The 17164-nt window shown below is 34.8% G+C and overlaps 3 protein-coding genes across 3 annotated transcripts in view; 2 read left to right on the top strand and 1 right to left on the bottom strand.

Moving 5' to 3' along the window:
- Positions 1-730, top strand: part of HELRODRAFT_85381 (hypothetical protein) — a gene marked incomplete at both ends in the record, with an annotated part of 11773 nt that extends 11043 nt beyond the window's left edge. Inside the window, one exon of the mRNA XM_009026038.1 lies at positions 611-730. Within this exon, the coding sequence (XP_009024286.1) occupies positions 611-730 (120 nt within the window). The remainder of the gene's footprint in view (positions 1-610) is intronic.
- A 5379-nt stretch (positions 731-6109) lies between these two features.
- Positions 6110-7213, top strand: HELRODRAFT_85402 (hypothetical protein; the record flags this gene model as incomplete). The annotated part of the gene is made up of 4 exons (XM_009026041.1): positions 6110-6234; positions 6549-6632; positions 6935-7037; positions 7109-7213. The coding sequence occupies 4 exons, from the start codon at positions 6110-6112 to the stop codon at positions 7211-7213; spliced, it is 417 nt and encodes a 138-aa protein (XP_009024289.1).
- A 265-nt stretch (positions 7214-7478) lies between these two features.
- Positions 7479-15495, bottom strand: HELRODRAFT_193255 (hypothetical protein; the record flags this gene model as incomplete). The annotated part of the gene is made up of 17 exons (XM_009026184.1): positions 7479-7561; positions 7584-7720; positions 7868-7946; positions 8525-8695; positions 9405-9532; positions 9620-9695; positions 10069-10179; positions 10321-10415; positions 10687-10783; positions 10922-11088; positions 12003-12161; positions 12307-12481; positions 12737-12873; positions 13537-13661; positions 13788-13829; positions 14185-14349; positions 15321-15495. The coding sequence occupies 16 exons, from the start codon at positions 15493-15495 to the stop codon at positions 7670-7672; spliced, it is 1953 nt and encodes a 650-aa protein (XP_009024432.1). The 3' UTR covers positions 7479-7561; positions 7584-7669.
- Between the last annotated feature and the right edge of the window lie 1669 nt (positions 15496-17164).

Here is a 17164-nt window from a genome sequence, read left to right as displayed (position 1 = left end):
AAGAGCTATGGTGAGGATGATGTGTGGGGTTAAAGTGAAGGATAGGAGTAGCTGATGTCAATGATGGGACTGAATGAGGACATTGTGACATTGATAAGGAGATCGAGATTGCGGTGGTATGGACATGTGTTGAGAAGGGATGAAAGGGTCGGGATTAGGCGAGCGTTGGAGTTCGAGGTTGATGGAGTAGTAGGAAGGGGTCGTCCGCGATTGGGATGGAGAGAGCAGGTGGAGAAGGACAGGGTGAAAGCGGGGTTGCGTGATACTGAGGCGAGTGACAGATGTGGATGGCGTCGAGGGGTATTTCGGTTTCATCATAGGTAGCCAAACGGCAACCCCCAATCTCGGGGAAAATGCCGTCTAAACGTGTGTTGTTGTTGTTGTTTGTATAATACATTTCTTGTATCTCTGTTCAATATTTTATTTATACTCTTTTAATTGGTTTCTACCCTCTTTTTTCGAACGCATCTGATTTTGTACTGAATGTCGGCATTTTAAAAATAAATGATCCAAATATCGAGTATATACATCATTCAATATCCTTACACAATTTTAAAATGAATAAACGCCAGAATATGGCTAAATGAGGTGAAATGTTATGAAATTGCAGTCAAACATTCCTCGTATGAGCTACTTGGGCATCGTTTCCGTCGTCTATCACAAAGTTCGAATATTCGTCTGCCCTCGACAGCCAACCGTCAACTTATCGACCCCACCTTCCCTCAGCTGATAATTATAACTATAATAATAATTATTATTATTATTATTGTTGTTATTTTTATTACTCAATTGTTTAGTTTTTTTTTCTGTTGATCGTTCCGATGTAAATAGTTATTCAATCAATATTTGTAAATAATGTTTTGGCAATTTATTGTTATTTTTGATGAATTATCTATTTATGTTCGTTAATGAATTTTAACAAGCGCAGTAAACATTTTTATGATACAAGCGCTTCGGGTGATTGGTCATTTGTGGTGGGTTTGTTTCTGCTCATTCTTTCGGTTTTTCACATTTTTTTCTATGAACCTGCTAATTTTTCCAGACATCTGTGCATGTAATTATGATTTTAAAATATTTTTTTAATCAATTAACATTAAATTCTGTCTTAATGATTTATTCTCTTCTGCGCACGTCATTCTGAGAGCCACTCCTCTGTCGTCCTATCTCCACATCACACACACGTGAGTATATATATATATATATATATATATATATATATATATATATATATATATATATATACAACACACGTTTAGACGACATTTTTCCCGAGATCGGGGGTTGCCGTTTGGCTACCTATGATGAAACCGAAATACCCCTCCACGCCATTCACATCAGTCACTCGCCTCAGTATCACGCAACCCCGCTTTCACTCTGTCCTTTTCACACCTGCTCTTTCCATCCCAATCGCGGACGACCCCTTCCTATCACTCCTTCAACCTCGAACTCCAACGCTAGTCTAATACCGACCCTTTCATCCCTTCTCAACACATGTCCATACCACCGCAATCTTATCAATGTCACAATGTCCTCATTCAGTCCCATCATCGACATCAGCTCTGTACTACTCCTCCTATCTTTCACTTTAACTCATCCTCACCATAGCTATATATATATATATATATATATATATATATATATATACTGTATTGTATGAATTCTATCGAATTGTTGGCATTAATCAATTTAGAGTTTGTCTTTTCAATTTCCATTACTAGAATTTTCTGGAAATTGTTCAATTTATTGAAAATAGAATAAAACTTTGTTATCCTAATTCGTCATGCAATACTCTATAAAATATGGTCTTTTTCCAACGTGTGTGTATATATATATATATATATATATATATATATATATATATATATATATATATATATATATATATATATGGTATATACGTTGTAAAATGTACCCCTGTTAAACACCTCTATGTCATGAATGATGAATAGTAAACAGAATAGCGAACTTAGAATTTAGCGTTGAACACTGGCACAATCAAAATATATTTCATTTCATTTACATTTTAAGTATTAATTTTGTTTTGAATATTTGATTAATTTTCGCGTTGTTAATATTTTTTATGAAAAATCTATTTTGAACACTTGCCTGTTTGTGATAGCTGTCATACCTAACGACGTACTTAAATGTCTAAAAAATTTTTACATTTGCGTTTATTCAAAAAAAAAATACATCCTTCACTAAAGGTGGAAATCACAAAAATTGCTAAGGGTTTTCGTTTGCCTTGTTGTATGTTATGTCATACAATGCTCTTCACACCTTCTCCATTTTCGATTATACATTTTTGGTTGTTTTATTTTAAAATTTCAATTGCTATTCATCTTGACAGTTATGTATGGTTAATGTGACCACAAAAATAGTCGATTGACTCATAGACGACATGAATTTCCAACTAAAAAAATTAACGGCTTTTGGGATTATCAAAAATTTTGATGTTTTAATATTTTATTCACGTAGCTCACCAACAATTGATATGAAAAGCTATGCAGAGCCGTTCAAGTCGTGCAAATAATCTCATGACTAATTAAGCCGATCTCGCTTAGTCTGAGTTAGAAAGCTTAAAAGCTTATTTTCAGTAGTTTAAATTCATCCATCGAATCACTGAAACATTTCAGCTCTTGATTACACTTTTTTGCTCACACATACTAAATCGGCATACTTCTACTGCATAAGAAATTGACTTATTATTAATTTAGATATATTCATGGCTTAGTTACAGCCTGCAAACACACAAGATAAAGGTATAAAAGGTTAGTAAAGTTGAAAAAATTGAGTAGAGAACTACTAAACATCACAGAAATAGTGTTACCAAAAAATAATGATTGACTGAATGAATGATTGTTAAAAAAAACTAGAGACCAACACTCATTTCTTCAAACAAACAGCTGAGTCTGGAAAATACAAAATTATGAATATAAAATATCGAGGAAACCACACCATGGATAGTAAATACTGAGGTCGCCATGTCTTCCAACAACTTGCATGAATTTATGGCTGACAGAGCTGTAGACCTGGTGCCCGAGAGAATAGAAAAGTTTTATACAAGAAATTTATGTCAGATAAAAATTAAGTGGTTACTTCATCAGTCCCAATGTTTCTCCTTTGAACAACAACAATTGTTACACCTTACTCAAAATTTTCGGTTTCGTCATTGTGCTCAGTTGATTAGAGCTGAAACAATGCAAGAAATTAGTGCGTTCGTTTTCCAAGAAGTATTTGTCGCTAATTGACTAACCGCGTCAGTCTCGCGTAGCAGCTGACAGATCTGATCCATGTCCCGTCTAATCATTGTTGATGCTGTTAACGTTTTATGATCGAGATACTCAGTCGTGTTTTGTTTATGATATAAGACCAGAAGACCTGTCAAGCACGACGATTTCAAATTAGCGTGGCCATATGAGACTAAAAAAGATACTAAATATGCTAAAATATGTAAATAAGTGCATGAAGAAACATATATCTTATATATATCCATGTGAAGGAAATCAATTAAAAATAATGAAAATGAATAATATTTTCAAAAAATTAATAAATATTTATTAATAAACAATGCACTTGTAAAACCTGATAAATAATTTTAGAAAACTAAAAAATGAGACCAGACTCTGAAACGCACTAAAAATGTTCGCGGGTACGTTCGATGACCAGTCTAGGTATTCTTACTTTATGTATAAGACCTGTTAATTACTTTGTGGTTTTTTATGGAACCGAGAAGTTCTCAAGGGGAGGCCGGTGAAACACGATCTCAAACTAGCCTGACTCACATAATTAGAATAAATATAACGGCCCTCGCTCACTTTTAACGGTTGAAAAGCTTACTTCCGGAGGGAATTTGGAGGGTGATTTTTTATCGTTCGAATGGTTCGAGTCAAAAAGTTACGATTTTATATTTATTAATTTCGGAATATTGCTTTTATTTAAAATGTTAAAATTTTAAATTTTTTCATGTGTTATTCAAAAACGTCAAAGTTATACCTGGCGAATCATGTGTCGCCCAACATAGACTCCTTGTGGCAGACCTGGTTGTCGAACTGTCAAAACATAAGTCTAAACAAATGCCTCGGAGAATCAAAACGTGGAAGCTAAAAAGCAATATTCATCGAGAAAAATTTCAACAGATCGTCGCAACACAGTTAGACCACCAATCGCAAGCCAGTACAGATTGGAGTACATACAAAACCGTTTTGATGAATGCTGCAACTACAGTTTGTGGGAAAACTGGTACAAAACGTCAGCATGAACGTGGCACTTGGTGGTGGAATGACAGTGTACAAAATGCAATAGCTGAAAAGAAAGTTTCATACAAGCAATGGCAAAAATCAAAGTCTGTTGATGACCATAAAATTTTCCGTGTGAAGAACAACTATGCAAGACGTCAAGTTGCACTGGCTTGGACAGATCAGTGCAGAGAGTGGCTTACTAAAAGCAAAGGTGAACAAATGAAATCTCTGTATCGTATAGCAAAACAAGCAAAGCGTACGAAAAAAGACATAGTTGGTGCCTCATGTATAAAAAATGACAAAAATGAGATGGTTCTTGAACGAGATGAGATCAAGCAACAGTGGAGAGAATACTTCAACCGTCTGTTAAACGAAACAAATCCAATCAATGTTAACTTTGACGCTCCACCCATCGAAGGTCCGATTCCAGACATCACTGTAGACGAGCTGACAGAAGCTCTGAAAGCTATGAAGGATGGAAAGGCAGCAGGGCCCTCTGGACTCACAAATGACATTATCAAAGCATCTGGTACTGCAGGTATCCAAACGTTACTACAACTTTGCCGTGAAATCTGGAGAAATTGCTCAATGCCGACTGAATGGAACTATAGCATGACAGTTCCTCTATACAAAGGCATCATATCGGGGTATATGTCTGTTAGAACACTCCCTGAAAATTGTCGAGAAAATCATTGAAAGAAGATTAACGTCGGGCATCACAATCGGAAATTATCAATTTGGTTTTCTAGCGGGAAAATCAACAATTGATGCAATTCACATCCTTCGGCAACTGCAAGAGAAGTACTTCGCAAAGCATCAACAACTATCACACATTTTTGTAGACCTTGAAAAAGCATTTGATCGAGTTCCCGGTGAAGCAATCAGGTGGAGTCAACGTCAACAACTCATTCCAGAATATCTTGTTCGACTTGTGATGGAAATGTATACGAATACTAAGACTCTCGTCAGCACAACGGTTGGTAACACAGATGCATTTGACATCGGCGTTGGAGTTCACCAAGGCTCGATTTTCAGTCCACTGTTATTTATAACTGTGATGGAAGAAATCACAAAACCGACACGCACTGGTGACATTTGGAATCTAGTATATGCTGATGATATTGTTTTAACAGCCACGTCTGAGCAGAATGCAGCACAGGTGTTTAAAGATTGGAACACCAGACTCGCCGATCATGGATTCAAAATCAAACATCAACAAAACCAAAGCAATGAACACTGGTGAACCCATCCAATCCACAGCTACTGGACGATGGCCCTGTTCAGTTTGTAAAGCTGGTGTAGGTAACAATTCAATCAAGTGTCAGCAGTGTAACCAGTGGTGTCACAAACGTTGTTCCAAAATAATTGGTTCTTTATCTAAAGTGTCCAATTTTGTTTGTCCGGCTTGCATCAATCCACAACAACAAATTCAAAATAGCACTGTTTTTGAAGCCATTAAAATAGAGAATGTCACATCGTTTCAATATCTAGGGGATGTTCTAGATTGTACTGGAACAGCTGAAGCTGCCATTCAAGCACGCATACGTGCAGCCTGGAATAAATGGCATCTCCATCTCTTATTTTATAAATATTTTAAGTATAATTTTAATAAAATATGCATGGTGCGTTCAACGGCCAGTATAAGTGTTTTAAGTATATGATATTATAATAATAAGTTTTCTATACACGAGATTTTTACAACTTTAATTAAAAAATATTTTTGGTTTTCCATACAAACTTTGTTCATGTTTTATTATCTTTGTGTTCGTCTCCAGTCGTATATATATATGGAATAGAGTCTAATTTTGAAAATAAGTTTTGTTCTGCAAATTGCGTTTATCGTTTTTATCGCAGTGACTGACTGATCGCAAATGGCGGATTCGAAGTTTGAACCTTTAGAGCAGCAGTTGGAAATGTTCATTGAGAACACGCGTCAAATAGGAATTTCAGTTGCGGACATGCAACCCCAGGGACAAGCCGTTTTAAATCAAAAATTGTAAGAATGACCAATTTATTTTACTATATTCAATTTAACAAAACATTTTAAATTTATTTTTTATTTAATCTTAAAAAGCATTCATCTCTAAAAAAATTTTACTAATTAATAATTTAGTGTTATATTCATTCACCAATTAGTCACATAAATAATAGTTTAAAATATTAATAATATTAAAAATAATATCTAATGATGTCACTTTGTTAAGAGCAAATACTGCTTAATTTAAATAACTATTTACTATATAACTTGTAAATAAGGTAACATAAAAATGATAGCTATTAATTTTAATTATTTAAAAATTCACCAATCAGGCATCAGCTGGTCATTGGCTTGCAAGAAATCGACAAACTTCGTTCCTTGGTGCAAGATGTACAAATCCCATCAGACGTTTTTGAGTAAGTACATTCATTACACTTGTAATTTCAATTTTCTAGGAAACTTGTGCTTATTTTAATATTTGTAACAATACATATTAAATATTTTTCAATGGAGTAAATTTTGTTTTATTACAAGTCTAAATCAACCTCATCTATATTATCGATTGTATTAAGTTTGAAATAGCACATTCTAATTGTACCATATAAGTACATGGTACATCCGAAGAACATTATGTTATTCTTGGAAGTTTGAGAAACATAAATTATCATCTAAATTATTTTTTGTCAGTTAGTTGTAAATTAAGTTTAACAAATTGAAGGTATATAGATGAAGGCAAAAATCCACAACTGTATACAAAAGATTGCATGGAGAAGTCCTTAGCCAAGAATGAAGAAATTAAGGGGAAGATTGAAGCTTTGAAGGTTATTCATTGCATTTCTAATCTTATTTTTCAAATGATTTATATATTTTTTAAAATGTATACAATCACCAGAAGTTCAAGTCACTGCTGGTTGTTGAACTTAGCAAAGTTTTCCCTAACGAAATGGCCAAATACAGACAGCTGCGAGGTGATGATCGACCTGTCACCGAACAATAGCAACAAACACCATTATTATTATTATTATTATCACTTTGTAATTACTAACATCATTCTGTACAGCTTTACTATATTTTTTGTGTTCAATGACTGATTCATATTTGAAATTTTGTTTAAACATTTGTTAATGTTGTACTTTTAGCAACAATTGCACTTCTGGATTTATTAACACCATTAAATACTTACCCTCCAAAAAAGTTTCGTGATATCGTTAGGTGGTTGTTTTGTTAACGTTTATGTAATAAATTGTTCTGGTTCCTTAGAAAAGTTTGTTTGTCTTGTTTTTATTGATCATAAAAAATATGGGAATGAAAAACTATTGCTTCAAAGTTCTCATTAAAAATTTTTCTGTAGCAACCAACTGGTAGATAAAAAAATTAAAATCGAGATTTCGGCCATTTAGTCATATTTCGTGTTGAGTAGATGTGATGAATTTGGGAATTATTTTGTAACATTTCACTTCAATGATTGCAATTCTTTCTTATAAATTTGATTGTCGTTCTGCATCTGAAAAAATAGACAGTTGCAATTTTAACATGACTGTTTTAATGGTATTTCTATTGTTGAACAAAAGAAATGCTCGTTTAAGACGAGCCAGAAGAGTTCTGCACGTCGACCAAGTAAAAAACTGAAATACTCAACGAATGAACTTACAGAAGATAACTGGTCTCTGAGATTTTTGGTCAGCATTTTGTTTCCGGCGATGATGGATTGGTAATACAGCACGGACAGACTGTCAAATGTAATTTTTTAATTTTATCAGCGTCGGTTCGTGATAGCAGGTGCACAAAAATGGAGGTGAATCAAAACAATTCATTGACTACAATGCTTCCAACCGTCCCGTCAATGTTTCGTGCAACGCTGCATTGCGTTGAGTTCAAATCTGCCGGGCAAGTTGATGGATTCGATGTTTTTATAGACCGTCTTGTTTTATAAGCAAGCGAAGATGTCATTTATTTGTTCATGCGATAACAAAACTCAAATATTAACATCAACCGTCGTCAAAAGTGTTGTCATTGTTTATTTCATTCGTGGCTCATATTTTATGCCTCCTGTCAATGCAATCGACCTTACTTAGTCAAAAATGGTTCAATCGTTATAGTCGCCACCGAAGCAATCAATTGTAGTTGTGCTGCAGTTGCGATTAAGCATGTTCACGTGAAACAAATTATTCCATTTGAAAAAATGTTCAATCGAATTTGTTAGTACGAAAATTGTATTTAAACGAATTATAAATTTATAATAAATCCAGCGTAATAAGTGCAGAATGTTAGACAGCTTTGAAGAATTAGTGAGGTGAGGTGAGCTAACCCGAGAATGATGGCGACGACGATGAAGAACATCCAGGAGCCGAAGAAGAGGACGAGGGTTCTGAGCGGAGCACTGAGGTAGTCATCGATGCCGGAACTGATGCGACGACTCATGAAGTCATCCGGCCTGCTGTACTCCCTGTACGGCCCGCACGACGGAGAGGGCAGGACCCTTTAGTTGACGTCATCGTCGCGTGTCAGGCCACCATGTTATTCATTAATAATCGCGAAGACTCCTCATCAAGTCATTATTACCAAAATTACAAAATTACCCTAACCAAAGAAGCTCACAAAATTTATAAAAAAGAAACACGTATCTCAACTGTATAAATTTGCTGAACTATTTATTACTATTCATTGTCCACTGACTAGTAGGTATCAACTTTTTAAAGTTCATTATTCTAAATATTCATTGAAACCACCCCTCGTTCAACGTCTACACCATAGTTATAAGATGAACTCTGATATCGGTGATTTATATTTCATTAACTGATGGTTGTCATGCTGCTATGGTAGGTTCATTTTGAAGTGACGTCATCCACGTATTCATCTCAACATACCATCGGTTCGTTCTAAACTCTATGAAGCATCCCTTAACGAAACCTCATCAAATCAAATGTTGGCAACGCCTCATTCAACGTGATACCACTGCATGTCGTAAGTACGCTTCGGAACAATTGCCCTCTTTCAATGTAACAAATCATAAGTAACTTCATTAACATGGAAATTTGTAAAGATACGATACGACACTCTCAGTTACAGCATGCAGTCGTGTGCAACTAACCTTAATTATCTGCTCAGCTAATTTGTTCAACCAAACAAACATGCATGGCAAGAAAACAACGAAGAGGTGGGAGACAAACGAAAGAAAGAAATATTACCTCCCAACGACAAATGCGTTGAAGCAAGCGCATATGAAGAAAGTTGCCAGGAGGTTGATGACGAAGAAGTAGTTGGTCTTCGAAGCTCGCTTCTCCTCCTTCGGTCTGCAGTTCCAAATCAGCGTCAGCTGTCATATCCAATGATTTAAATGTTTTCAATAAAAATTAAAATACAGCTAATGGTTAAAAATCGATAACACAAAAAAACAACTTACAAATTTAAGAAAGAAGAGTAGTAAAATCTTGAAGGTGTTCATTATGGAAAGGCCAGGAGCCACAAGGATGCCCAGCCTGTGTGTTGTTGTTAGTCAGTGTGCTGTGAGCAGTGTTGTAGTGGCGCTCGCCTGTCTACGACTACGACCACACGTTATCGTCGTGTCATCGATCGAGCTGATTCCACTCAACAGTTGATGACAATTTAATGACAGATGATGCATAAAATTAATATAAAACATAATCTGATATGTGGAACTTGATTTGAAGAAAATATGTGTACTATCTGAATTCGTTAGACAACGTGCAACACCACAACAACATGTAACACAACAACAACATGCAACACAACAACAACATGCAACACAACAACAACATGCAACACAATTACAACACAATCACAGCAGCGCAACAAGGCTGAACAGTGTTTGAGTTGAAACCGACAGCCAACCAGCACATAGCTTGCATGTAGATGAATTCAATGATGTTCTTTGGAACGTTGAACGTCTGGTTCCCAACCAACTTGCACAGCCGATTGTTAGGATACGTAACATAAAGGCGTCTTTATACAGTAAAATCGATATGTGTCAATCATATCTCCCAAGTGACATTTTTTCATTAAATTCATTTATTTATAAATATAAAGTATTTATAAAGCCAGAGATTGTCAAAGCAGAAAGATGACAAAAGAAAAAAAACTTACTTCCTGACGCATTGCAAGAGGAAGCCTACTATCTCTATGCATATGTCAACCAGGCTCAACTTGTACAGCTCCTGGCCGATGTAAGTCTCCCAGCACTTCAATTCATTTATAAATAACTGATAACGTTGTCAATGACCATCATAGAGAATTGCCGCCCGTAAAATATAGCATGATGCTTATTTAATCTGCGACAGACTGATACAGAAATTAAGGCATGCAATGTATCAATCAAATCAGAATGATCGTTGGCTCGTTAGGAGGTTTCGTTACTAACTCACACACTACTCGAACAGTTTGATAAATAACAGATAATATAGAAGAAATTTTAAAAACGAAATCGGTAAAAATATGAAAATACCGACTGACCAGGATGTCCCGGTCACACGGCTGGTGATCGCAGACCATGCGACCAGCGATACTTACGACCAACGTGATGACGGAGGCCAGGTATAATGAGATGGACCTGTTTCAAACATCATTCAGCCATTCGCAGAACACGAAAGGAGAAAATGGACAGACTCAGCGGATGAAGTGATTGCGCGTGGTGAAACTTTGAAGGGGTGAAACTTTAAATGGAACGCAACCAGCCTCACTCACCGACCTGATTATGACCATGTTGACTTTGTTCTCGGCCGAATATTTTTCCCTGGTGACCAGCTTGGAGAAGATGAATGGCATGAGGGTGGTGAGAAAGGCGACAGTCAGAGCGGGGGTGAAGGAGCACAGCAGCTTCAGAGCCTGGTTCCTCTTCACGTCGTCCGTCATTATCTGCACGGCACACAAATAATATTGAACTATCTATAACAAATTCAATATACCATCCATTATCAGTATCATCACCACCATCATTGCCATCATCATCATTATTATTATTATTTTTATTATCATTATTATTATTATCATCATCATCATTAAAAGAAGATTTGTACTGTTGAACCCATCTTGAAAATATTACCATCACGAGCGCTGGAAAAGTTGAACTCGCCAGATATTAAATGAAGAGCTAAGCCAGCAAGAGGCAGGAGGGAGGAAGGACTTGTTGGAAGCAGGCAGCAAGGCTATGTGTAATTAACACACTCTAATTTTCCTGAATAAAACTTATAAAAAACATGCTTCACACAGTTCAACATCACGTGATTAAAAGAAGAAAAGAAAGAGCCAGGACGTTCCTAGTGGATGAAAGGAGAGGATACTAAGGAGAGGATATTAAGGAGAGGATACTAAGGAGAGGATACTAAGGAGAGGATACTAAGGAGAGGATACTATGGAGAGGATACTAAGGAGAGGATACTAAGAAGGAGAGGATACTAAGGAGAGGATACTAAGAAGGAGAGGATACTAAGAAGGAGAGGATACTAAGGAGAGGATACTAAGAAGGAGAGGATACTAAGGAGAGGATACTAAGGAGATGATACTAAGGAGATGATACTAAGGAGAGGATACTAAGGAGAGGATACTAAAGAGAGGATACTAAGGAGAGGATAGATACATGAAACTGAAACAGAAGGCTCTGAAGGGAATGAACACGACGTGGAATGCTGCTGAACTTGCTCGAGAGCTGGAAACTGAATGGACGGACGAGGACGTGTGTGTGTGTGTGGAGTGCATTTGAAATGTTGAAGAACAAAAAATTTATGATTGCCGTGACGAAGAAAATAATTTGATAATGAAACGCCAGCAACCTGTTCCTGCTTAGTGATTGAAATGACGATGGCGGCGAGAGAGGCGACGATGAGGGCGACGACGATGACGTTGATGGCCAGCCGCACCGCCCACAGCCTCAACCTGGCCAGCAGTAGTGGCTTCTTCATGCCAAACTTTGTGTACTCTATGTACATATCCTTAGTTGTTCGAAACATCAACATTTGTACAGTTATATTTTTTAAAATAAAAATTTTATGTTCACCATAGTATAAATCTGAATCAATCTGACATGGAAGCCTCTGAGATGAACATAATTTTCTTAGACGAAGAAAGAGGACTAACAGTGAAAAATGTTTTGAGTTGGTATTTCTTGCTGATTGCCCTCGAAGTTTCTGCTATTGTGAAGTCCCACCCACTAAAAACTTTGTCAGCTAATAGGAAGGAAGGAAACGTGTCCCCTGACAATTGTACAAGCTTCTTGTCTGACATCATTCGTTGTCGAATGAGAGATGATGAGCTGATGACACGTATAATATGTTGTAGAGTGATATTCATTGGGCGAGTAGGTCACTCATTAGTCGCTAGTCTGGTCAGCATGGTGAACAGGTCACTCAATCGTGAAAGATTTAGAAAACTAACATTCAAACTGCCAATATCACAAAAAACCACCAACGCAGACTTACAAAACCACCAACCACCAACCACCAACGCAACAAAACCACCAACACGCCACAACACAACCACCAACACGCCACAAAGAATTCAAACTCGCCTGTAGACCATAGAAACGAGAAAAAGAAGAAAGTAGATGGCGACAACCAATAGCACTGCCACTTCCATGTTGTAAAAAATTGGGGAACTTTTATTTGTGTAACTCCCGATGAAGAAGAACGTTCGCTCCATCCATCCCTGCATCGTCAACATTCATTTGATTGAGAAGTTCAGATGATTGAAAAACAAAGAAAAGTTTCAAATGGAAGTAGAAATGTAACAGTTCCCTGATTCAACTACACAAGGGATGATGTTCCCATCACGAGGTGCAGTTTTATTACTATTATCGTCAGTCTCAGTGGTCAGTCGATGGAATGCCTTCATCAGTTGCATTCATCAACTCACTCTTCGTCTACATAACATTCAGCCATGTACATCGAAGAATGTTATAACGTCTGTCTGCTGCCGTCATCGCATTAAAAGTGACCCCTTCTTCATCGTCACTCATTAAAAGTGAACCCTTCTTCATCGTCACTCATTAAAAGTGACCCCTTCTTCATCGTCACTCATTAAAAGTGACCCCTTCTTCATCGTCACTCATTAAAAGTGACCCCTTCTTCATCGTCACTCATTAAAAGTGACCCCTTCTTCATCGTCACTCATTAAAAGTGACCCCTTCTTGATTGACATTTAATTTTTCAATACACACGTAATTGGTGGCGGGCTTACTTAGCTAGCAGAAGGCGAGCAATTCAATCGTTAAAAACTCAATAGTGATATAATACATGAGGAGATATTAGAAAATATAACATCAGTTTCGTCGTGACAATATTAACACAAAAATTTAAGAAAAAATCCTACAGCTCCTTGCAAGAAACTGACAACTGCCCACAACTGAGATGTGTTGGAGTTTGCTTCAATCTTTTTCTCATACTGTTCTGTATAGTAACACGTTCTAAAGTCCAAGCAGGGCTTCATAGGCTGCTCTGGTTTGGTTAAAATAAGAACTATTATATTTATTCATTTATATTTATTTATTTTGCATAAAAAAATTACTTTAAATTGAAGTTTCAATAAATTCAGCTGTGAGTGTGTGTGCGTGTGTTAATTACCTATTGTCATATTCATAGTCAGACATGAGTTCTTGCATTCATCTGTTTATAATAACAAGAAACATATATAAATATGGTTATAATTGAGAGTTGTAACAGGGTTCATGATCAAACTTCTGATTCAAATGTAAAATCTTTTTATCGCAAATGTATATTTCTTATAAAAGATCCTCTGACACAGGCAGCATTCATTTGTAGCACATGCACACGTGCAATCAAATCACCCTCACACTTCACACACGCATTTAAATTAGCTTAGCAAGCTAGATACATATTAAACCAAAATAAATTCAAATAAGAACTTTTATAAAAAAAAAACTCAAAAATAAGTATAAACTTAGAGTTAAAATATAGGTTGCAATTCAATTGCAAAAGTATAAAGCATTCGAGTGCTAACAGGAGCTGGCATTTTTGCACATGTCGTCTTCCAGAAAGTTTCTAGAGGACATGAGAGATTGTGGCAGAATGAGAAATAGAACGATCAATGCTGTGGTGAACAAATTCACCAGAAAAAGCCACCACACAAAACTGAAAAATGAAAATATTGTGAATCCATACTTTCCTGTGAAAATAATTGAAATTAATTGAAATAAAAAACAACCAACAGACCCACACCGTGAAATAGTGTTGCATTAAATATATATAAATATAAATAGTAACCTTCAACTATTCTCATTATTTTGTCAATAAAATTAACTTCTGAGACAAACTTCTTGATGACCAGCTGATCATATTTCTTTCTAAACTGTTATAAAAGATATCGTTATTCTAAATTAAATACAAATAGTTATTAAACTGGTCAATACAGAAAAGGTTCAACAAAAAACAAAATAATCCTCAGAACATAATTTAGCATCTTCGCCCTAATTTGAGGTTTCTACATTTTTCTTTTTTTGCTACCACATGGGACATGATCGTCTCACTTATCATTTTATTTACCATGCAAGTACATTCGGATATTCCTCAAAAGTTTGTACAGTGATAATAAATCTAGCTCTCCAGACATCGTACTGACTGGTAGAAACCTTCTTCAAAATAAACTTTCTTTAAAACCTGATAAAAACTTATGCTGGTTCTAATACTAATTGATTCGGTGTTATCAAAGGTTTATACATAGACCGAATTCATCTGTGCATAAATTGGTTACATTTATTATAGCAACATGGGTCACATCAATACGTTTTTAACATTACAACAAGATTTATTTAATGGAGGAAAGTTTCAATTAGCCAAGATAAAATTTCATGCTAATAATTTATTTACTCAATTAAATAATTAATTTTTATTATTTATTTAATTAATTATTTATAAGCCTAAATGTGTATTAATTTAAATTTGATATAAATTATATAAAATGACTCAACTGTTTTAGTGAGTTGATTAAACATTGCATCATTAAACCCTTTTTTCAACAAAGTTCTTTCCTTAAACCGGTTACTGTTTGAAAAAATTAATTATCAAAAAATAATGAAAACAAATAAAATATGAATAAAAATTTTTGAAATTACAAAAGTATCCTTTTATTTTTCATACTGGTAGCTCTACTCCGAACATCTTCGCTTTCATCAATATCCACCAGATCTAAATTTATCCCTGACACCTCTCTTTTCTTGCCATCAATACTTTCAAGTGAGTACTTCCTTGATCTCAGAGTCCTGGCCCCCCAGGTCTTAGCAATATTGCTCGGTAAGTCAGGTAAGTCATCCATTACTATCAATAAATAAATTATTTACATGTATTATCACAGCATACTAAATTTCATTAGTTGTTAATAATTAATATAATATTAGTATTAATTTATTTTTATATATTAATAGAATTTTAATTTTTTATCGATATATAATACATTATATCATATGCTATCAATATTTTTATGCAAGACTTAATATAAATTTCATGAGTTGTTAATAGGTTAATTTTTAATACTTTTAATAAATTTATTAAATAATAATATAATATAAAAAATAATATAAAAAACTAAAAAAAACTACTAAAAAACTAAAAAAAAAACAATATAATATAAAAAATAATATAAAAAAACCAACCTTAAAAAAACTTAAAACTGTGTGCAAGTTGCAGTCATGTAGTATGTAGTAGTTGCAGTAATGTAATGTTGTGTAGTGGAGATATAATATATTATATATGGTGCATGTGCAGCAGTACTCTGAATAAAAAATAATATTTATTTATAATTATTATGATACATGTCATATGAAGTCATATGTGTAGAACTAAAAAGAAAAATGTTAATTTTAACTAAGATTTAAGAAAATGATAATTTTTACTTTAAAATTGGGCTATGAATTTATTTTTATTTGAATTTTGATTTATGAAATGAATGAATGATCTAGGGTCTAGGCTAGTCTAGCTAGCTAGAGATAGTCTACTAGTAGTAGTCCTAGTGATTGAAAAACAGTAAAAGTAAACTAGGTATCTTTTGCAAATGAATCTAAACTAAAGCCTTCGTTGGTTTGTGTTTTACTGGTTATTTTCACTCTCAACTTTCTTAAACTTAAGAAAATTAAAGCCTAAACATTAACGAACAAACCTGAAACTTCCTGCATCCAAATTTCATGAGACTGAACCCAGGCAGAACGACCGACCTATATAATTTAATACGCAATCTTCGATGCCAATTATACACACGTTAAATTAAAGAGATAAACTAAAGATAAACTTCAAGATAAATTAAAGAGAAAAGGCAGAGCAAGCCTGCATGCATATGCAATATATGCTGTTTAATTAGCAGATAACATGCATGCAATTAGCATGCCTGCCTAAAAGTCATCCAGTGCAGGTTCAATATATTATTACTAACATGGTCAAACCCACCAGTAACTATTTTGGCTGCTCGATTTTGAATTGACTGTAGTTGGTATATGATTTTATTGAAAGTTCCATAGAAAACACTATTACAGCAGTCTAGCTTAGAATAAATAAACGCGTGAACTAAATATTATAATGTATCCTCATTAAGCAAAGTTCTGATCTGTCTAAGCCTTCGTAATTGAAAATAACATTCCTTGTTCAATTTTTTGACATGATGATCCATAGACATATCGAACGTGATTCATAAATTATTGACAGATGAATAAAACTGGATAACTGATTTAGATATTTTTGTTGAGCTGACACGAATCATTTGCTATTGTTACCAGGTTTCGACAAGCAGAAGCTGAGTTTTACTCTTGTTTAGCTTAAATCTGTTGTTTATCATCCATTTAATTTAATTTTTAGCACAGCAGGCAAATCTGTGAACTAAATTATCAAATGTCGTTGTTTTACAACAAATTGGTGCAATTGTCATCGTCAGCAAAAGCGTGGTATTTAAATTCGAATTTTTTGATGATATTGAACATATCAGCTGTGTTTAATAT

This window comes from Helobdella robusta (genome assembly GCF_000326865.2).
Source record: "Helobdella robusta unplaced genomic scaffold HELROscaffold_45, whole genome shotgun sequence".
NCBI classification, from domain to species: Eukaryota; Metazoa; Annelida; class Clitellata; order Rhynchobdellida; family Glossiphoniidae; genus Helobdella; species Helobdella robusta.
Note: the sequence above shows the minus strand (reverse complement) of the source record. Positions and strands in the feature narration are given on the sequence as shown.